Genomic DNA, 22798 nt, shown 5'->3' with positions numbered 1-22798 from the left:
CTGGCCCCTGTGGCCCCTTTGGGGTTAAATCCTTAAAAAAGCTCAACAACTTTGGTCAGCCCTCAGTTCATCAAATCTGGCTCTCTTTGAAAAAACTTTGGGCACCCTTGCCCTAGGATGTGAGAACACAGCAACATTCTGATGACAAGTCCCACCAGGATTCAGAACTTGCATCACATCACCCTAACCAACTCTCTCTCGGCACACAGGACAGACAGGTGTGGGCACTGCAGAATCTCACCTGGTGAACTGTAACAACAGGTTCCACAAGCATCATGCTGTCCATTTTAGAGAGAGGAAGTCCTTCCTTCAGTTTACCTTAATAAAAGAGAGACGAGATTCTAAGCGCTATTGTTTTTTAACAGCAGGCCCTGCAGTTATGATTGCAGTAATACTTTATTATTATTACCATTAGCCTTATACCCCATCCTGCCTCCAAGAAGAAGAAGAAGAAGAAGAAGAAGAAGAGGAGGAGTTTGGATTTGATATCCCGCCTTTCACTCCCTTTAAGGAATCTCAAAGCGGCTAACATTCTCCTTTCCCTTCCTCCCCCACAACAAACACTCTGTGAGGTCTGTGAGGTGAGTGGGGCTGAGAGACTTCAGACAAGTGTGACTGGCCCAAGGTCACCCAGCAGCTGCATGTGGAGGAGCGGAGACGCGAACCCGGTTCCCCAGATTACGAGACTACCACTCTTAACCACTACACCACACTGGCTCTCAAGGAGCTAAAGGTGGCATAACGTGGTTCTCCTCCATTGATTTTATCCTCACAACAACCCTGTGAGGTAGGTTAGGCTGAGAGAAAAATACTGACCCAAGGGTATTCAGTGAGCTTCATGGCTAAGTAGGGATTTGAACACTGGTTCCCCAGGTCCTAGTCCAACACTCGAACCATGCTGGCTACACAGTTTAATCCATTGCTTTCATTTAAAATCTGATCACAAGTCATATATTACTGCCGAAGCAAGGGCATTTTAAAACATCTTTATTTTATTTTGGGGTTCTTTATGTTGCTGGGAAGCAGAGCAGTTCCGTTATCCTGATTTTACACTTTATATGCCCAGTACAATTTTGTTATTCTGTAAATGCTGTAAATGCTCTATGTTGAAATGCAATACAGACAAGAACTGCAGGAGTTATCTCTTGTCACGTAACTACATACTCATCAGAATATTACAGTGTTAAGTGTACAAAGAGTCTCCAGGGCCAATGCCTCCAGTCATTAACCAGTGATAACTTTATTGCCTTACTCTGAAAGGAAATATACACCAGATCCATTGAAGGAAAGGAAAGAATAAGCACTCCTTTATCAGCAGTTGTATGTGGACATGTTCACATGGCCTTGTAAATCCAAATTACCAGTAGTTGACAGTGTGTACTGGGTCTTCTGACAAGACAACCGGATTGACATTCTAGTGCAAAGCATTAAGCATCTTATAATCTTATTGGAGCAGTATGTTCCTTAAAGTATTTGCCATAAAGAATGTGATACCAATCACGACACGTCATGCCAGGTGACGAAAATACAAGCTCTATCGCTACTACTTCTCATTCTCCAAAAAAGATTTTCTGTAATTTCCAGAAACTAGGACCATTAAGTAACAGTGGTGATGGGGAAACAATCCAAACACAACACTTACCATTGGCTGCTGGTATTACTCCATTCCGTAAAATGTAAGACATGAAGTTCTTCAAAAGCGAAACCTGCCATGTGAGAGAATTTGGATTTAGTGGCACAGGCTGCCTCTACACTTGAGATTTATTGTGGATTTCTCACACTTTTGTCCTCTGTTTTTTGTGAAGCATCTGCTTGACATCATGAGCAAAACACCCTCTTTCCACGTTTCTCCTGTTCAGTTTCTGTTATTTTCTCCCAGTCTCTCAAAATTTGACATTTTAAGACAACAAAGCAGCTGCACTGCCTAGAGATGACTGATTCAGTGATATACAAATTGTTGAAATAATAATAATAATAATTCATCAGGTGGAGATGATTTATCACACAGCTGTTCTGGCACATATGGGACAGTAAAGACCTGTATAGACTGTGCTCCAGATATTTCATTTTCTTTGCTCTCTCTCTCTCTCTCTCTCTCTCTCTCTCGGAACCAGCTCTATTGCCTTCCCATTCCAAATTGCATTGCCTTCCTATCAATTATCTTGCCCCTCTCCTCCAAAATTGCAGGCAGCAAGGAAAAGGGGGAATTCTTAACAGCAGTTCAGTTGGGGGGGGCACATTTAACCCTTTCTCTACACACAATAGTTCCAAGGATAGCTGATTTGCTTTCAAAAAATGCAATGATTAGGTGCTGCTATGAACATTCTGTATCTCTGAAGCACCTTCTTTTCCTCAGAGAACTCTGGACACCGTAGTTAGCCCCTCACAGAGTTAAAATTCCCAGTAACCCTCAATAAACTACAGCAACCAGAATTCTCTGAAGGACTTTGAATGTGCTTTAAAGGTATAGTGTGTTCTCAGCCTGAATCATCCATATTTGGAAGCACCCAGAGTAAGAACAAAGAAAATGTTCTGTCAGTTCCAGTTAGAGAACTGCTAAGAGATAATTTTACAAGGCCCACTCTTGCTTTTCTTATTGATACAGTGGTACCTCGGGTTAAGAACTTAATTCGTTCCAGAGGTCCGTTCTTAGCCTGAAACTGTTCTTAACCTGAGGTACCACTTTAGCTAATGGGGCCTCCTGCTGCCTCCGCGCGATTTCTGTTCTCATCCTGAGGTAAAGTTCTTAACCCCAGGTACTATTTCTGGGTTAGCAGAGTCTGTAACCTGAAGCGTCTGTAACCTGAGGGGTCTGTAACCCGAGGTACCACTGTATTGTATTATAATGGCTGTGGGCCACCCCCTAGGAAGTTTTGTAAACTGAAGGCAGCATCTAGATGTACGAAAGAGAGTGGGGGACTGGTTCCTATGTTTATGTCATTTATGATGGGGATCTAATCATTAGCACCTAAGCACTGCAAGACATGTTATGTTCACTGTGCGCCTTATGCTTTCAAAATCATGCCATCATTCACCACACAGATCAGACCATTTTATTTGTGCTACTGCAGGTCTTGAGTGCAGTGAATTTTGGCAAAGACAGAAAAACACAGTCAGTCTCCACAGCAAACAGCAGCTGCGCACCAACAGCTCAGCCCATGATTATGGCCGCCCCGTGGAGATTTGTGATTGTGTCTTCTGACACTTCTTTTTCTTTGTCGAAAGCAGCTCTGGAATTGGTTCTGGGGGGGAGGGCTATCTTACCCTTTCCCTCTGTGCTGTTTTCCTGAACTAAATCACACATACCCCACACAATGAAGCAATTTGCCCCTTCGGGGAAAGCCTATTTTCTCCAGAGGGACAACCACGGCTTTGGGAAAGAGGTTTAGATCAGAAAAATGGCATGGGCAATTCAGCTCTATCTACAAGCTGCATCTGATTTGTTCTCTTTAACTCCCCGCCCTCTTTATACCTTGAAGAAGCCAACATTGGAGTGGGTCAAGGATAGGTGGAAACTGTGAAAGGAAAGGAAATATTGAAAAAAAACATTATTTATTTGTATATATATGCCCCACCTACAAGCCGCTCAAGATGGCATACTTGGATCTGCCCCTCCTCAACTCCCCTCACAGCAACCCTGTGAGGTAGGTTAGGCTGAAAGGCTGACTGGCTCAATTCCCAAAGTTCCTTTGGAAATAGGAATAATTGTTAAACCACTCTGGGAATTGTAGTTCTGTGAGGGGAATAGGGGTCACCTAACAAATCTCAGCACCTTTAACAAACTACAGATGCCAGGATTTTGGGGAGGAACCATGTGATCAAGATGGATTACTCAAACACACACAGATACAAATACCGTATTTTTCGCCCCATAGGACGCACCGGCCCATAGGACGCACCTAGTTTTTTTGGGGGGGGGAAATAAAGGGGAAAAATTTATCCCCCCCCAGGCGCAGAGCTGGGGCGGGGGATGCCCGAGCTTCCCCTGACCCCAGCCCCCAGAACAGGCTGCTATCTGGAAGCCTAGGGAGCCCGGCGGGAAGTCGTGCCAGTCTCCCCAGGCTTGCAGATATCTGTCCCCCGAGTTTGTGGGGCTGGCGCTGGGGAGAAGCCCGCTTCTCCCAGTGCCAGCCTCTGAACCAGGTCGGGGAACAGCGGGATGGCGGCGCTCCGCCTCCCCGCTGTCCCCCGAGTTTGTGGGGCTGGCGCTGGCGCTGGGGAGAAGCCCAGCCTTCCCGCTGTCCCCCGAGTTTGTGGGGCTGGGGCTGGGGAGAAGCCCAGCCTCCCCGCTGTCCCCTGAGTTTGTGGGGCTGGGGCTGGGGAGAAGCGCGCTTCTCCCAGCGCCAGCCTCCAAACCAGGTCGGGGAACAGCGGGATGGCGGCGGTCCGCCTCCCCGCTGTCCCCCGAGTTTGTGGGTCTGCCCGATATCTGCCCGAAGCCCGGGGTGCGCTGTGCAGCGCGCCCCAGGCTTCGGGATGCAGGCTGCTATCCGCAAGCCTTGGGAGCCGGACGGGAACTCCTGCCGGGCTCGCGAGGCTTGCGGATAGCTTCCTGAAGCCTGGAGAGCGAGAGGGGTCGGTGCACACTGACCCCTCTCGCTCTCCAGGCTTCAGCGAAAGCCTGCATTCGCCCCATAGGACGCACACACATTTCCCCTTCATTTTTGGAGGGGAAAAGTGCGTCTTATAGGGCGAAAAAGTGCGTCTTACAGGGCGAAAAATACGGTATTTAAAAACCGCCACAATTTTAGACCCGCAACCCCACTAATTTACAATAATTCAGATGCTGTTGGACTCCAGCTCCCATCAGCCACAACCAGCATAGCCAATGGTCAGGGATCATGGGAGTAACAGTCCAGCAACATCTGCTTCTTTTACCTGTAATAGAGCAATGCCGACATTTTAGCTGGAAGAGTTTTTATTTTTATGTAATTGTTTTTTAAAAATATACTTATTGTTTAAAATGGAGTGGCAAATTTAATTAGTGGTTTCAGCAATTCAAGAGGCCTTTGGGGGATACAGTGCGGTTAAAAAACCCAAAAACAACCATTCAAATTTTGTTACCTGTCCAGACATAGTGAAGGTATCAGTTTCTGTTCAAATATATTCAGGCTGGCATGGGTTTTGGCAGTCTGTGTGAAAGAAATGTCTCTGTTTACCACCTAGAGTATTCTTGTTGTATAGACAGGTAAAAATGCAAGGCCTTTTTGAAAGGTAAAAAAGGGGAAGGAAGGTCAGTTACTCTACCTGCTTCTTCCAACTCCCCACCCAAATGTTATCTCTCTTGCTTTTCCAAGCAGAGCAGGTTTTGCAAAGCCTATCCTGCAGATTGCATTTGTACTTAGAAAGTCTGAGCACCAATTTGTACTCAGGTTTTTTGGTTTCTGCTATGATTTACGATAAGGAGCCATTAAAAGGGGAGAGCGGGAGCTTTTATGTTGCCCAACCAGGTCAGCAGAGGGAGGAGCCACACAAGTCACCTGCTTTCTTTCCCACTGTGGTAAGATGTATTGCATTTCTATTTAAATTATACACGAGTGGCCAAAATTGTAGAAACCTTTTGGGAAAAGTGTGTTTCCGAGGTTTGATGGCTCATAACACCTGATTGGCTCTCTAAACACTCATGCTCATTGGCTACATTCAAATGAAGGAAAGCTACTGCAAATCAACCTAAGCAAGCTGTGCTTCCTTTTTCTGGTTATTTGGCTATAACTTGTGATAGAATACAGATAATTGAACAAACTTTGTTGCATTGCATTCTTCATTAAATTTTCTTTCCACTGATATATAATTTTATGGTATTACGCCAAAAAAGTAGTGTTATGAGCCATCAAACCTCAAAAATACACTTTTCCCAAAAGGTTTCCACAATTTTGGCCACTAGTGTAGAAATATTTCTAAATTTGCATTTATACATGTAAGTTACCATGTGTATATTTATGCAAATCACCCTCCCCCCCTTTGTCCACTTCTTTGGTGATGCAAACCTTTTTTGGCAATGCATAGCTGATGGAATAAATAAAGGTTTGAGGCTGTTTTGGTTTTGCTATTTTTTTAATCAGTTAGGAGACCCAAGTCCTTGCCAGTTTACTGCAGATCACTCAGATCCTGATCAACATTCTGCACACCCCTTGCTTGTGGTGCCAATTTCTGACGTTGACCCAAAACAGCAACAGGTCATGGCAGATTGGGGGGGGGAGCCTATGGCTTGAACATTATTCTGCTTCTGTGTGGCACTTACTATGCTCAAGGTGAACATGGATTGGGTGGTTGAATTCTTCAGGACTACCAACACCTCCATGGAACCAGCAATCTCCAGAACAGCACTGCCATTATGCAATCTGATCACAGGGGCTGCCATTGGTTTTAGATCCAGGATTACTGGGCGTGGTGTTTTGTAAGAACGCGCAATCTGTAGAAGTTTAAAAGCAACCAAGAGTTTGAGAGCAGGATTAGATTGGATTAACAGAATTACATAGCAAATAAATTCTTCGGCAGAACAGTTGCTTTAAGGTAGGCATTCTCTGTTGCAGAAGAACTCCCACAAAACATTTCCCTTAAAACAACAGTTATAGATATAAAGTTGCTTACCTTAGGGATAATGGTGCCAAAAGAATTTGTAGTTAATCTGAAGTAAGAGGAAAGCTGTGGAAAAGAGAATAAAATTAGGCTACCTAATTAGAACTTTGTGACAAGCAAGTATTATTATTATTATTATTATTATTATTATTATTATTATTAATTATTATTATTATTATTAAAAGAAGCAACTATGGTACTAAATCCATTTTCTTACTAGCCTGCAGATAATATTCATGTTCGCAAAAGGAGCTCTATTGCTGCTTTGTCCCTCCCGGCATAATGGTCTTCAATATGTGAATCAAGCACATTGTATGGCCATAACCTAATCATGGTCTGGGCTATTACTATTGTGCAGCATTTTTTGCCCCCATCCTGACAGTTTCAGACTTTCCTAGGATCAAAATACCCTCATTCAAAGGAGGAAGGTCTGGGACAACCCTGGGATAGGGATGGCATCACTTCCCTACAGTCCGGTGTGAATCCATATTTTATTCCAGTGTGGATAAGGAGCTAGTTCCATGTGGAGTGAATTTCTTTTAAACTGATGAACATTCAATTATACGAACCCCTTACCTGCTATCGGGATAAAAATGGTAAAAGGGGAGTGGGTGGCGCTGTGGTCTAAACCACTGAGCCTCTTGGGCTTGCTGATCAGGAGGTCAGCAGTTCGAATCTGCTCGACGGGGTGAGCTCCTGTTGCTCTATCCCAGCTTCTGCCAACCAAGCAGTTCAAAAGCACACCAGTGCGAGTAGATAAATAGGTACCGCTGCGGAGGGAAGGTAAACGGCATTTCTGTGCGCTCTGATTTCCGTCACGGTGTTCCGTTGCTCTGGAAGCGGTTTAGTCATGCTGGCCACATGACCTGGAAAGCAGTCTGTGGACAAACGCCTGCTCCCTCAGCCTGAAGCAAGATGAGCGCCGCAAACCCATAGCTGCCTTTGACTGGACTTAACTCTCCAGGGGTCCTTTACCTTTTACCTTATCTGGATATAGGTTCTCATCACCTTAGTTAGATCTAGTTAGTCACAGACTATATAAACAGTCTTTCAAAAGACAACAGCTGATGCCTTTGAAATACCACCTTCTACAACTTGCTCTCACCTCCTTTGCAATAGAGACATCAAAGGCCCCAGCAGTGTAATAAACGAGTGAAGCAGATTGCAAGAAATATTCTGAGATTCCTATTTGGAGCATGGCGTTATTCTCATCTGGGATACTGAATGGTGCAGGCTTGAAGGGAGTCTCCAGGTCATTTCCCACTGGGGAGATTGTTCCCTGCAAAGAATTGCATGAATGACAAAATAATATAATAACAACAACTCTCAGACTTTGGATTTCAAAAGCTATCAGAGCATGGATCATCAGTGACCCTTGCACATAGGGACACACTGGCTGAATCATTGCTAGCTAGGATTAATAGAGGTCAAGCACAGGAAACCTGTGTAGCCCTCCAGGTGTTCCTGTCCCATCATCCCTCATCACTTTCTGGAGCTGACGGGAGCTGGTACCTGGGAAAGGTAATGCCATCATTGTCATTATAGGTTGCTTGTGCATGTAGGTGCTTGAAATGATAGCAATCACAAGAGGGGACTCAATGCACAAGCATTGCTTACTGTGAGTAGTCCAGAGGGTACCGTATTTTTCGCTCTATAGGATGCACTTTTTCCCTTCCAAAAATTAAGGGGAAATGTGTGTGCGTCTTATGGAGTGAATGCAGGCTCCTTGGCTTCAGCGATAGCAATGCGAAGCCTCCGAAGCGCAGAGGGAGCGCTCCCTCCGCGCTCCAGAGGCTTCGCGTTGCTTTCGCTGAAGCCTGGAGAGTGAGAGGCGTTGGTGCGCACCGACCCCTCAGGGATAGCCGCCTGAAGCCTTCAGAGCGCAGCGCGAGTTCCCGCTGCGTTCTGGAGGCTGCAGGTTCCTTTTGCTGAAGCCAGGAGAGTCTTGCTCTCCCGGCTTCAGCAAAAGGAACCCGGAGCCTGAGGAGCGCAGCGGGAACTTGCGCTGCACTCCGAAGGCTTCAGAGGTAGCCATGCGCAGCCCCTCCGGCAGGGGGAGGCTGCATGCGGCTATGGCTTCTTTAGCCCAGTGCAGCCTCCCCCTGCCGGAGGGGTTGCGCATGGCTATGGCACAAGCCAAGACAGCGAGCGGGATGGAGCGGCAGGGAGAGGTTGCACAGGGCTAAAGAGGAAGCCGAAACAGTGAGCGGGATCCATCCCGCTCGCTGTCCTGGCTTGTGCCATAGCTGCGGGCAACCACTCCGGCAGGGGGAGGTTGTGCGCAGCCTGTACGCTGCTCTTTGGGGCTGGGGAGGAAATAAGATTTTTTTTCTTGACTTCCCCCTCTAAAAACAAGGTGAGCCCTATGGTCCGGTGCGCCTTATGGAGCGAAAAATACAGTAGTTCTTTCTGCTAACGCTCTATACTTTGTTTCTGCTGCTGGCAGCCTTCTCTCCATCACACTCGAAGAAGTGTTTTAAAAACTAATTCTTTAACTAAAGCCATCACACCCATTCATTCAAGAACAGAGATGCCTCAATGCAGTACCCCCCCCCCCGCCAAAATAAAAATAAATAAAAAATAGCAGCCAGTTGTGTTACCTTTATATCAAAGTTAATAGATGTGTCAGAGATCACCGGAGAGTTCACCAGTGAGTAGTCTACTTGTGCAAAAGAATCAATCTGGGCTTGAACTGTTAGAACAGGGGGCAAAACAGCCATGATGAGATAGTGAAACAAATACCTCTATTAACTTGATAAGCAGGATCCAAAATGGTTTTGACAATACCTTTTAAAAGTAACTTTATAAGGACTGTCTTCAAATTATATTTCCTTCCAGTGGGAAGGCACATGGTTCTTGTACGTACACAGCCCCACTAAGCTTATCCAAGCTTACTCCTAAGTGTGTGAAGGACTGCAGCCACAGCTACTCAAACATTAGCACAGGAATAAATTTTGCTGTTATCTGTAGAATTATTATTATTATTAGACAAGAGTAATACAATCATGGGTAAGGAAGCTGAGACCCAGGGGCCAAATCTGGCCCTCCAGGCCTGTATATCTCGGCCTTGAGACTTTTTCCAGGTCACACCCCTTATGGCCCTGCTTTGCTCCCTCTGTAGGTGTTTTTGCCAGGATGGATTGTGTCCTTGAATTGTGATAAAGCCTGGATGAAGGCGAGAGAGACAGACAGCGCACATAGAAACTAGCTTATTGTACAAAGGTAAAATTGGCATGTGTCGCTCTGCCCATTCTGCCTCTGGCCCTGTCCTCTGCTAGCATGTAGCCCCTGGAAGGTCACCTCAAGGGGAATGTGGCCTCAATCTGGGGAAAAAAAGTTTCCCAACCCTGAGTTGGCTGTACAAAACACCTTACTATAGCTTTTAGAGGAGGGAAAAGTAAAGCAGAGCATGAAACTCTGAAGTCTGTCTGTGCACCGTATTTTTCACTCCATAAGACACACTTTTTTCCTCCTAAAAAGTAAGGGGCAGTGTCTGTGCGTCTTATGGAGCGAATGTGTGGACGCTCGCTGGCTCCCTTTCCAGCCCCACCCCCTTGCCCAGGCCTCCATTGTTGAATGTTCTGCAGACAGAGGCTGTTTGTTTCCCCAGTGACATGTGACTGGCTGATTAGATTATCTGTCTGGAAACTGTAGAAACAGCTCCCTTTCCTTTCCTAAAGAAGCTGCAGAACTGTGAGTTGAATCCCATAAAAACAGGATTTTTTCCCTTTGCAAAGTAAGCTCAGCAACTTTGAGCTGATCCTCAAAAATGGGGCTTTTCCCCTTTGCAAAAGAAGCTGCACAACTGTGAGCTGATCCCCCCCAAAACAGGGCTTTCCCTATTTCCTCCTCTAAAAATTAGGTGCGTCTTATGGAGCGAAAAATATGGCATATGTAGGTTCTAGATATCCCATATGCAGGGACGTACCTTGCACTGCTGTTGAAACTGAGAGCTAGGAACATGCAATATCTTTTAAGAGAACATGCCGAGACCTCCTGCAACAATTGCATAAGCATGTGACCAGGGGCTTTCCTGTGCAGTCTGCACTGGTCATTTGTTGTGCAGACCTTAAGTTGCTACTTGAATTAGTATTGCTTGAAACTGTGCAATATTGTTCCTGGAGAAATGTGGTTATCACTTAAAAGCTCCTATGTCATTGGGATACTCTTTCGCTTCTTTTAATGAGCTGTGCAAGTAGCAAGGATGAAGCATTTGCAACCTACCTTTGTTTTCTTTCAGTTCTGCATTAATTTTTTCGATCTCAGAACCAATGAATGGGCAAATCTGTATAAATACATGTAGCAGTTATTGTTCTGGCCAACAGTTACTGAAGGAGTGATGGTGATGTAAGGACACTATAGTAATACTGGAAGACTTACATTCTTGCTCAGACTGTCACAGATAGGCTTTTCCAGATGATTAACAAAGTATTTGTACAGCCAGCTGGGGGGGAATAAAAGAAATAATATTTTTACAAAATCCCGGTGCCCGCCCCTCTCTCCACCAAGCAGTGGCCAGAGCGCATGGGGTCACAGGCACACATACAGGGTCTGTGTCCCTTTGGAGAATAGAAGACACATTGGGTGGAGACTATCAGATGGTCGGCGGTTCGAATCCCCGTGACAGGGTGAGCTCCTGTTGCTCGGTCCCTGCTCCTGCCAACCTAGCAGTTTGAAAGCACATCAAAGTGCAAGGAGATAAATAGGTACCGCTCCGGTGGGAAGGTAAACGGCATTTCCATGCGCTGCTCTGGTTCACCAGAAGCGGCTTAGTCATGCTGGCCACATGACCCGGAAGCTGTATGCCAGCTCCCTCGGCCAATAAAGCAAGATGAGCGCCGCAACCCCAGAGTCGGTCACGACTGGACCTGATGGTCAGGGGTCCCTTTACCCTTTACCTTTATGTATTTATACCTTCAGTCTGCATGGCGGGGGTCCAGATCTTACAGCATGGCCCAAAGCATTGCAAGTAGTTCTTCCTTCCTCCTTGCCAAGATGGATCTCAAACTTTCTTCCTCTCTCTTCTTCCCAGAAGCACCTTGCCCTCCCCCCAGAGCAGTTACCCTGACAACCTTCCAAATCTCCAGTCTCTGGTCACACCTGGACAATAAGTTCTGTTGTCTTGTTGATGACCCTCAATGGCTCTCTATTATAATGCTAACAGTCAACCAGCCAGACTGCATAAGTCAGCCCAGGAATTCCCTGTCTGCCACAGCGCTGCAGTTTATGTTTTAGTCCATTCCCCAATTAATCAAAACTCTGGCATTTATTAATTTCTAGGGTTTACCCCCAAATCTCTAACAATATTACTGTCTATCAGTTATTAAATCACTCTAGCCATTTCTTTCTTTATGGTCCATCTCTCCTCTCAAGGAATCATTATCACTTTAATGCTTCTCTTTCCAAACAGCATTGCCTTATTTCTTTTTCTCTCCCCTCCCCCTCCCTGCACCTGCCATTAAGAAATACAAGTGGGGTGTTGTTGTTTAGTCATATCCGACTCTTCATGACCCCATGGACCAGAGCACACCAAACCTGAGCCCACTAGGAAGGAACAGTGGGTTTAACTAATTAATAAATACATATTTACACTTTTCTCCTCACACCAAGATCCCAATGAAAATAGCTGCTTCACCATTTGAGGCTGGAAAATAGGGGAGTGGGTTTTTTTTTTTATGAATTGGCTGCCAAATGTCCTCTGGATTCCAGAAGCCTGGGAGCAGAGATGTTCTTCCACTTCCAGATTAAGGCAGAACAGCCAAGAATGGGCTGTTGCCATTATCATCTGCAGCTGGAAGAACCTCTAAAACAGGCACATATCAGTTTTGTTCACATATTACACTGAACACAGGTACAAGGTGAACATCCCGAAAATCCTTTTTCTACCTTACCTAGCATCTTTATCCAGTTCGATGTCAATACTGTCAACTTTTGCCTCGCAGCTTTCAATCAACAGCACTGCATGACTTGCATTGTCCCGAGACACTGAAAAAACAGCTGCGAGCGATACACCCGAAATGAGGACTGTCAGTGTTCCAGAATTTCTGCTGACAAGAATGAAACATAATGCATCTGCTTGAACTGTTTCCTTTCAGGTACGTGCCAGCGCTGCTAAAGTTTCATGCTCAAACGGACACAGATTCTTTGACCAAGGATGAAGTGACACACAAATGACAACATTTTGGAGGTCCCAAGTCGCAAGGTGGTTAGGTTGGTCTCAGCTAGGGCCAGGGCCTTTTCAGTACTGGCCCCAACTTGGTGGAACGCTCTGTCACAAGAGACTAGGGCCCTGCGGGACTTGACATCTTTCCGCAGGGCTTGCAAGACAGAGCTGTCCACCTGGCCTTTGGTTTGGACTCAGTCTGACCCTTATGCTTCCCTCCCCTTATGGTTTTGACTTTTAAAATGAGGCTGCATTTTAAATTGCATTTTAACCTGTATTTTAAATTATTTTTTTCTTTTTCTTTTTCTTATTATGTTTTTACTGAAATTTTATTGGTGTTAGCTGCCCTGAGCCTGGCTCTGGCTGGGGAGGGCAGAGTATAAATAATTTATTATTATTATTATTATTATTATTATTATTATTATTATTCCCCTGCTTTCAGTAAATCCCTGTATATTTCATGTAAACAGCCCCACATCCATATCTCACCCTATCTCCAAGGAGCTCAGGGTGCCGTACACTGGGGGCTGTCTCCCTATAATCTTATTATCAGCCTATGAGAAAGGATAGGAAGCGGCTTGGCCAAAGTTTCCCAATAAGATTCATGGCTGCAGGAATTTTAACTCACAATATTCACTCTGCCTCTGAGGGCCAAGAAACCCCCACAAGCATTAACTGCATGGCAGCATATACATGCATGTTCTTATGTTCACTCATTTGTAAAATTGCAAATTTCATCAGCACTATACTGGCAAGGAGGTTAAACACTTCCTCTCCTCTTCCTCCACCTCAGTGGTTTTACTGCTGCTTGGGGTTTCCTTTATTAAAGCCCATTTTTATTTGGATTACTGCAGTTAACATCACCACCTCCAGCGCCCTGCACAGCTGTACTTACAACAGCCAGGACCTTACTCTCCAGTGTGCACTGACGGTTGCTGCAGCATCCTTGATGTCTAGGTTAATCCCAGTCCCAGGTATCAGAGACACCGATGCATTTGGGAATTCAACAGCATCAAATTTTATCCTGCAAAACACAAAATACATGTTAGCCATGGCTACGTTCCGGGAAAATCTAGGAACATAAATCTTACATGTTTGAACTGAAGGTACATCAAGGGTAGGGAACCTTTTTCGGTCTGAGGGACACATTCCCTTGCGGGCAACCTTTTGGGAGCCACATATCAATAGCTGGTGTGGCCACTTTTTCCATACAGACAAGCAAGAGACATTTATCACCTTTCCAAGACATATTACAGTCATTAGAGAAGTGGCAAAGCAGAGCCAGTGAGAGATGTGGATTAGGCAGAGGCCCCAAGGTCTGACATTTCCTGCCCTGAGGTAGATCATGCATAATACCATCCAACATTCCCAGGGACACCCTGGGAAAGGTGGGAAGCACTCAATTTTAAATTGCTGGCTTCATTAGCGCCCCCTCTTTATGGTAAAATAACACTCTTTTGCTAGAAATGAAAGAACAGAAAGTAATAATATTATTTTCCCTCTCCAATGGGAAATAAAAGATGATTAAAGCACTCTTCATATCCCCCATTGGTGTAATAATAAATGTGGGAGAGGATTGGCAGGATTTTGCATCTTAGCTGCGCCTCCTGCAAACTAATCTGCATACAGTGGTATGCCCACAGTGCTATGTTAGGCAATAGTGAGAAGGAAACTCATGCATGTACAGATAGATGCATGCCCACAGGCTCCCTGACGCTGAACATATGGTCACTGGGAGTCATGGCTGGCATTGTGTTGGTGTGCCAGATGTGTGGCTAGTGGTTACAAACCAGCTACTTTCCCCATCCCCATTTTAAACAACGGGAAAAAGGCTTAATTAAGGGGTAGTTCAACCAAACAGGAAAAAATAAAGGACGTCACCAACCCGGAGGAAGCTACTAAGTAACATTGCAGGAGCCTTCACTAAATGGGACCTACGTGTGAATAAACATTACAGAGGAACTTAACCATAAGGGAAGGCAATGCTGGATAATAGTAAGTGCTGTGTGTTGTAAAAAAAAATCTGCCCTTTTTCCCTTATGGGGTATCCAAGAGCCCATATGGAGTCCTTACGTAGGTTCCCTATTGGTAGGAGAAAATAACAGAGGCCAACCAGAGACTATTGAGAAGCAAAGCAGCTAGTAAGCCTGATCTTTATTGATCTGTTGCAATCACATGTGCAAAACTATTATTTTAATTTTCTGAATGCAGAGAAGCAATAGTTCAGCTGTGCTAAAGGGGCTTAGTGTGGAAGCAACCTTTCTTACTCTGAAAGCGTGTAGTCGACGCCACTATATCCATATGTCTCTTGTCCGCTCACATTCGCAAAGGTTTGCTCCTTTAATCTTTGCTCCAGGAAATCTATTCCAAGCTGTTTTCCTACAAAGCACAGAACATATTTCACTTACTTTCTATTTGGCTGGAAAGATGCGTAGAATACAGAACAAAGAAAGCTAAGTTTTTGATGGCTGTTTTGCCATCTCCTGCTCTGCAGATCAGTTTGGAGTGGTTGCTAGCAATTACTTCTTTCATCCAAGGTTAATATGGAGGCTTTCTCTCCCCCCCCCCCCCCGCGGGATATATCTGTCCTTTGCTATGTTAAACCAAGCGCCTGTAACTTCCAGGCTTGATTAGTGCAGCACTGTGCCCTTGAAGATGATTCAGATGCTCTCATGCTGCTGAATGCTGCTGTATATCTTTTATCACACACTGAGAGTCATGCATTGTTCCCCACAAGATACAATGGTTACCAATTTACTTCCTGATCCAATTAAGAGTGCTAGTTTTAGCTTTTAAAATAGGAACTGGAGGCTTGCGGCACTCCAGACATTCCTGAACTACAACTCCTATCAGCCCCAGCCAACTGGGCAAGGGTCATGGATGACCAGGAGTGGCTCACCTGGTGCGGGGAAGCTGCAACAATAGCCTCCCAGTAGCAGCAGCAGTACTGCTGTTGGCCAGAAGGTTAATTCGGAGGATTTCTCCCCCTGCGGGATATATTTGCCATTTTATCCCTTCCCCTCTAGGTGAATGACAGTGTGAACGCTACAAGGAGATTATTGCTGCACCACAGGGCAATCTGCTCCTGGGAATGGGCAGCAAAACACTGCAAGGTGGGAGCGGGCTAGTTGCTCACAAAAAAGTGAGCAACTGTACATTTTGCTTTGTATCTCGGGTTCTACAAATGCCTAGGAACTTTCATTTAAAAGCTAGCAATCCGGGGATTATGGTTCATGCATGCACCCATGGAAGATGCCCATATCCCTGGGAAAGACGGAAGTAGTACAACATCATCTAGAGGAACAACAGGTTCTCTAACCCTGTTTTAAAGCCTTTCATGGCCTGAGACCTTCACAGGTTAAGGATCATCTCCCCCAACCCCATGGGTGCACTTGCGGACTGAGGTTTAATCAGCAACTTTTGTTGTTCCAGGTTAGGATATTTACCAACTAGATGCCAAGCTTTCTCAGTTATGACTCCCAAATTATAGAACGTTATTCGTTTAAAGAGGTTTAAAGAGTTACCTTTTTACTGAGCTTGGGAGAGTGAAAGGAGCCTGGAGCCTGTGTGCTCCAGATGCTTTTGAACTACAACTCTCACAATCCCTGATTTGCTTGCACAAAGGTTGTGTGGAGACATCCACTCTTTACTGAGCTCACAGCAATGAACATCTTGATTTGTCTGTGCAGATGTTATTCTTTATTCCATCAATCAATCATTATCCCACACCTTTAAGTATACTTTCTCATCATTTTGTTAATTGCAAAAAAGTCAGTTTGTTAAACACACGCGCACGCGCGCACACACACGTGTGTTGTGTTAACCCAACCTGGCATTGGCAAGCAAATAAACATGATTTAAAAAGCAAACAAACCATTGTGCTGATTAATGTGGGTCATTTCCTTTTTGTTCTCAAAATGTATTTGGTTCCTTCTAAATTTTTATTTTAATAACGAATAGGGGCATGGAAGAATAAGTCTGAACCTGTATATTTCAAACTCACCATAGTCCAAACCTTTCTGTGTGATCTTCACTTTGATTCCAGGCTTAGCATCAAGCCGGGGAGTGAACAAGCTCAACAGGAACAAAAAGCCACAAACTTTCATTGTCTTCTTCTCTTTTCGTACTTTATAGAAACCTGTTAAGACACATGGGACCAAATATGGGTTGTAGATCCTATGTCAAGTGAGTGCGAGATGAACTTGAGCAATAGATGTTCCTGTCCCGTCTGCCCCACGCGTCCCGGCTGTACTCCTCCCCAGCTCTCCATAGGGAGGGCGGGATGACCAGGCATGCATTGAGAACATGCAAGCCTGCAATGGGAGGGGGAGAATCCTCCAAACTCAGATTTCCATGCTCTTGTATGGCATTCTGTGTGTGCTGAATATAATAAGGGAGCAGAGCAGCATGGACTAGGACATTCATCCAGTAAATAGCGAATGGACCTAGGGTGAGCTAACCTTCACAATAATTATACAGTGCCGCATGACCTGGAAGCTGTACTCCAACTACCTCGGCCAATAAAGCGAGATGAGTGCCGCAACCCCAGAGTCGGCCATGACTGGACCTAATGGTCAGGGGTCCCTTTACCTTTACCTTTTTACCTCAGGTTAAGAACTTAATTCGTTCTGGAGGTCTGTTCTTAACCTGAAACTGTTCTTAACCTGAGGTACCACTTCAGCTAATGGGGCCTCCTGCTGCCACTGCGCTGCCGCCGCACGATTTCTGTTCTCATCCTGAAGCAAAGTTCTTAACCCGAGGTACTATTTCTGGCTTAGCGGAGTCTGTAACCTGAAGCGTCTGTAACCCGAGGTACCACTGTAATTAATTAATTGTATTTATATTCTTCTTGGAACAATCTACCTAAAAACTAAAAATCCTTCCTGCACTATCATCTGTGCAGAAATGAATGCTCTTACTGTCAGTGGAGCAGCTGGAGTTGGACTTGGGGCCACGGCATGTTTACTGTTCAGACCAAGGAAGCAAGCCTCCTTTTATTCCTGTGGTCATGACGGTGCTATGATTTAAGTGAAATTAAAATACAAAACTGCACATGCCCATAATTCCCCACCCCCCAGTCACGTTTGGCAAACTTGTTTGCTAACATCTCAGGAATGCAGAAGCATGGAATGGTGGGAGTGGAGGAGAGGAGAAGGGGAATGTTGTGCCTCATAGCCATCTAACATGGGACCCCATATGACTATGTTGTACATTGTTAAGGACTTAAATTTAGCTGGAAGCACCACTGGATATTGCAGGTATCTATAGCCACAACCGTACACACACATCATGCACAACAGTACCCTACATAGCTACACTGGATTCCTGTCCAACTAAGTGGACAGTCTACCTTGCTAATGTGTTGCTCAGGTTCAACACACATAGGATTGCACTGTAATTGAACTCAATGGGACTAACTCTGGGTAAACATGCTTAGGATCACATTGTATTTCCACTCAGTTCTAGAATGAAAGAGTTATAATAGGTTAAATATTCATCTACATCCTATTATAAGAATTCTAAGGGACTTCAATAGGCATGTAATGGTTTTATTTTAAAATCTCTCTCTCACACACAACTCCACATATACACACAAAGCACCTTTTCAGAAGACGGCGACTGTCCAGGAGTCAAGACACAACCACAGTTGGCACATCAAATTAGCCTACATCTTCAACGTGCTCCACAAATGTTATTTAACACTAGAAGAGTAAATTATCAACCTGTGCAAAACCATTTGGCTGTTTCATTGCCTACTGTTTTCAGAACTCAACAATGTTTGCTTTTTGCCTGCCAGGTTAGCATCTTAATTATCCATTCAGTATCTCATGATGAATTGGCTTAATATTTAGAAGCAAATGAGTACACATTGTGATCCGTTTGTCTCAAGAGGCATGCTTCTCTGAACAGAAATAGCAGTGGTCAACTAGTGGGCAAAAAGAAAGCTGTGATTTTCACAGGACTTTCCCACAGGACTTTTCAGAGAAGAAACCAACCACAAATTCACAACACACACATACTCTCATGCACACCAATTTCCTAGCAGCTACTGAAAGGCAATAGTCTTCTAAGCTCTTGTTCACTTTTGTTCCCTAATTAAGCAAGAAGAAGTATTTCCCTTGAAATCAATAGTTATTGTCCCACAATTTCAGATATTTTCAGGAATCATTGGACCCACCCAGCTATCCACCAGCTTGTGGTGGATATAATCACCAAACCAGTTGATTGCCATTACCGTACCTCAGTTCTGTCAGGCTAAATCTTGGTGGGCTGCAGACAACTCTCACTTCAACCCCAGCCAAGCTAGACACTTATAGAGCTGGACATCATTAGGGGGTCTGCAAGGAACCTTTAATTATGTTCAAGCTAAACATTAACCATCTTTAAGGACACACAGAATTGATCAGATCATCAAATGACGTATATGCCAAGGATAGAAGATGACTCCTTTATTTCCATGCAAGTGGTAGATATCTTGTGGTGGCTAACTTGGACAGACTCTTCTCTATCTCAGTGATACTTGATTGTTCCTTGGAGGAAGTGTTAGATAAAACTTCTAGTAAATCAGTTTCATTGAAACCAGTGCTCTACCACTCACCTGTGACCCTCATGACTGTGCTGTAAGGAGCAACCTAAATAAATCACAACCTTATCAGAATGAAAGGTCCTTCCAGACAAAGGCTTCTGGTAGACCAATAACATGTTTGACTCCTACAGTGCCCAGATGGACTCTACAGACCCCTAAAATGTTTGCTGTTGGTCCAAAGGGACTAGGAGTTACAGTATATAAACCGGAGTGCCAAAGCAGCAATGGCAGCAGCAAACATTTGCACTACTTATGTTCCCCTTTCCACAATATGACACTGCCATTGCTGACAGAAGTGGTTGTCTCAGAAGATTGTAAAGAAGAGTTGAGCTCCAGATATTAAACCAGATAATTAATAATGACCAGATATAGCAGCATCTATGAATGGCATGTGTTATAAAAGAAACAAAACAAAATGAACTAATTGGAAGGAACTGACACAATGTGCCAGTTATGTAGTCCAATTATGCAGTCACTTCATCCTGTTGCACTTGGGCTGCAAATACTGTAGACTATAATGTTAAAGCACATTCCCCACCACCACCAAAGAATTACGGCCATGGTAGTTTGCTAAGGGCTGAGAGGAACTGGAACCCTATGAGGGGTTAACTACAGTACCCAGAATTATTGTGGGGGGAACACGCTTTGAATGCACTTTAAAGGTAAATTGTGTACACAGCCATAGTCCTTAGTTTTATAGTTTCTTCACCTACAATAAATGTAAATCATGAGACGGACACAGAGCATTCTTGCGTGTTTGCAACACTTCCACGCACAATGGGTCCCTGATTCTGACTTTTAAGCATTACTACAATGACAAATGATAAGACAATCAGTGAGCATGTGCGTTTCCTGAACGGGAACTTCCCATCATCCTGAATGTCACAATCACGCGTCACAACCTAATCCTTTGCCGAAACTTTAAAGATGGCATCTTGGGCAGAATCACGTAAGGGTTGTGTCAGGTTGCTCTTGGTTAATGGGTGACAAGGGTGTGGTCCAAAGACCGAGGCTGGATCAAACAGATCAGGGTCTATGGGGCCAGAGACAGGATCGTGATCCAAATAAGGCAAAGCCAAAGATCCATTTTCAGAGACAGCATGGTGCGGCGAGGCAAAGCAAGCCAAGACATCAAGAAGCTACAGTACTAGTTACAGCAATGAGTTGCTCAGACTGATGGGCCACCTCTGAAGTCAAGGCTTTGTATATGATCTTTCTACATCTCCTTACTTTTCTGTCCCCATACCCATATGTCTTTGTGTGTGCACAAACATGTTAATGTATGCATCCCTGACAACTGAGGGCAATACTTCATGTATCAGATGAAGTGGATACTAGGACACAATTATGCCACAATAAATATATTGTTTTTAAGATGCTCCAGGAGTCTTAAGTTGCTTTTGTGGCAATATCTAGCATAGAATTTTTATCTAGCATAGAACTTTTTCCACCACATAGAAAGGAGTTGGTACCAGTGAAAGAAGTGTTGGAATAAAGTGTTGAAACTTCCCCTGCCTGCACCTGATTTCCCCACAGTCTTCTCCCTCTGGTCCCATAGTTCTGCCGTGACCACTGCTGAATATGCCATTTCAGCTGGAAGAAAAGCTCACGACAAAGGACGATGGAGATGTAAACAACAGATTAGGGGAGGTTCCAGTGTCCCTCAAAACTATACCCAATTTGCTCTCATGAGTACAAATTGTTAGGGCTCCGCCAGATTTTTTTACTGAGGATGCATCTTGAAAAGGTTACACTAAGGTAGATCCACATGATACATTTAAAGCACATCCAATGCACATTTAAAGCAGTCTTCCCCCAAGACTCCTGGGAACTGTAGTTTAAGTGTGCTGGGAACTGTAGCACTATGGGGGGGAAAGCTGAAGTTCCCAAGATACTTTGGATAGAGCCATGTGCTTTAAATGTATGCTGTAGAATGGCCCTATGTCTGGTCATTATTGAGCATTCAGTCACATTTGTCTGTGAGTTATATGACAATGAGCATTCATTCTGATTTGCTTGTTAGCTCCTCATTTTTCAGAGCCTATCCTGTCACTTTCCTAACCATATAAAGGCTGCGGCTTTAAAAAAAACTTGGATTTGTTGTGATAGGACTAATCCACTTTAATTGCACAAACCTAAATTTCCAGTATGTACTTGAATTCCTCCTGCAAAAGAGTGACACCCTGAGGCATTCCCATGTCCCTCTTTCTGCACATTTGGAGTTGACCCCCACTCTTTTCATTATCTTTTTTTAAATTTTAATTAAATATTTTATTGGTTTACAAAAGTACATGCCTTGTCTCTTTTTTCAGGTTGTACAGTCTTTCTTACAGATCAGTTACATTTGTTATGATACATTAGTGTTAAGTACAGTATAAGGTTGGGGGAAAAGTCCCACAACAGATATGCAAAATAACTAAACAGGTATTAGAACTCACCCCATTACTGGCCCTACTGAACATTTGCCAAGATCATAATGACTCACATTATACAAACCTTATAACCCACCTGCTCTCAGCAGCCAGAAGCCTCATAGCCAGACACTGGAGAAACCTGTCAGGAGTAAACATGGCCCAGTGGTACCAGATCCCCCCACCTTTTAAGGTGCAAATCTACTGCAGGCACACTTCCTTTGGCCCAGAGGTGACTCAGATTTCTTAACAAAAGATCTCTGGACAGATTGTTAAAGGAGTTCACACAGCGATAGTGTTTTGAGTACTTTGGGGATGGGGGGAATCAAGAGGCATTTTGATTTCCATTGTGTTAGTAAGCCCCCTTGCCCCACCTGGAAGTAAACATTACAATTTTTCTGTTCCAAGATGAGAGGATGCTCATCAATAAACAGTGAAATCCCTTTGTATTGAGAAAATGTTACATGTAAATGCTAACAAACTGATGGTCTACAAACCACATTTATCAGTTAAAAGAGCTGCTTGTTCATTGAAGAGGAGTTAATTCGGCTCTCTAGAGGGTTTTGATTGCTCTTATTTGCAGTGTGGGTTCAAGTCCAGGACTTTCTCTTTCTTTTGCCCCTGATGTGACTCTTGTTCTCCTGCTGGGATAACATATTGGGGTCATATTCACCTCTTGCCCCTTGTGGGGCTCCAACTCCCGCCTCCTGCTTCCCAATCCCCTGCTCTATGCAGTGAGCCAGTAGAGGTTGCTGCTGTCATATTCATGTCTGTGGCTCTCCTGGTTACAGTAGCCACTGGGCCTGACCCTAGGCAATAGAACATCTACCAGGGTTTCCCAAACTTGGATTGCCAGCTGTTTTTTGGACTACAACTCCATCTCTAACTAGCAGGATTAGTGGTTAGGGATGATGGGAACTGTAGTCCACAAGGGAGACCCAAGTCTGGGAAACCCTGCGTGGCCTACTGAGATGAATGTGAACTGATGAGGCCCTGTCTGCACTATCCATTTAATGCAATTTCATACCACTTTAAGTGATGCCTTCCTGCAAGGAATCC

At 44.4% G+C, this 22798-nt stretch overlaps 1 protein-coding gene and 1 long non-coding RNA gene across 5 annotated transcripts in view; one reads left to right on the top strand and one right to left on the bottom strand.

Annotated features, from left to right (window-relative positions):
* The window catches only part of BPIFC (BPI fold containing family C), a 25095-nt gene extending 2297 nt beyond the window's left edge, over positions 1–22798 (bottom strand). Inside the window, exons 1-16 of one of the 4 annotated variants that reach the window (XM_083574134.1) lie at positions 21837–22798; positions 18983–19080; positions 16746–16880; positions 15010–15121; positions 13638–13766; positions 12471–12623; positions 10960–11023; positions 10804–10864; positions 9180–9271; positions 7685–7858; positions 6592–6645; positions 6242–6412; positions 5065–5132; positions 3473–3515; positions 1643–1706; positions 242–318 (exon numbers count right to left, since the gene is read on the bottom strand). In XM_083574134.1, coding sequence (XP_083430260.1) covers positions 242–318; positions 1643–1706; positions 3473–3515; positions 5065–5132; positions 6242–6412; positions 6592–6645; positions 7685–7858; positions 9180–9271; positions 10804–10864; positions 10960–11023; positions 12471–12623; positions 13638–13766; positions 15010–15121; positions 16746–16848 — 1365 coding nt within the window. In that variant the 5' untranslated portion in view covers positions 16849–16880; positions 18983–19080; positions 21837–22798. Of the gene's footprint in view, positions 1–241; positions 319–1642; positions 1707–3472; positions 3516–5064; positions 5133–6241; positions 6413–6591; positions 6646–7684; positions 7859–9179; positions 9272–10803; positions 10865–10959; positions 11024–12470; positions 12627–13637; positions 13767–15009; positions 15122–16745; positions 17211–18982; positions 19081–19340; positions 21386–21836 lie in introns of those variants that run through there. The other 3 variants (XM_083574132.1, XM_083574133.1, XM_083574131.1) reach the window with 3 other exon arrangements.
* On the top strand, positions 9568–13156 carry LOC310743726. Its single transcript, XR_014539191.1, has 3 exons — positions 9568–10272; positions 12522–12674; positions 12782–13156. It is a non-coding gene; the product is annotated as an uncharacterized lncRNA (long non-coding RNA).

Source organism: Podarcis filfolensis (genome assembly GCF_964270895.1).
Source record: "Podarcis filfolensis genome assembly, chromosome: 10".
NCBI classification, from domain to species: Eukaryota; Metazoa; Chordata; class Lepidosauria; order Squamata; family Lacertidae; genus Podarcis; species Podarcis filfolensis.
This window is presented reverse-complemented; position numbering and strand designations above follow the sequence as displayed.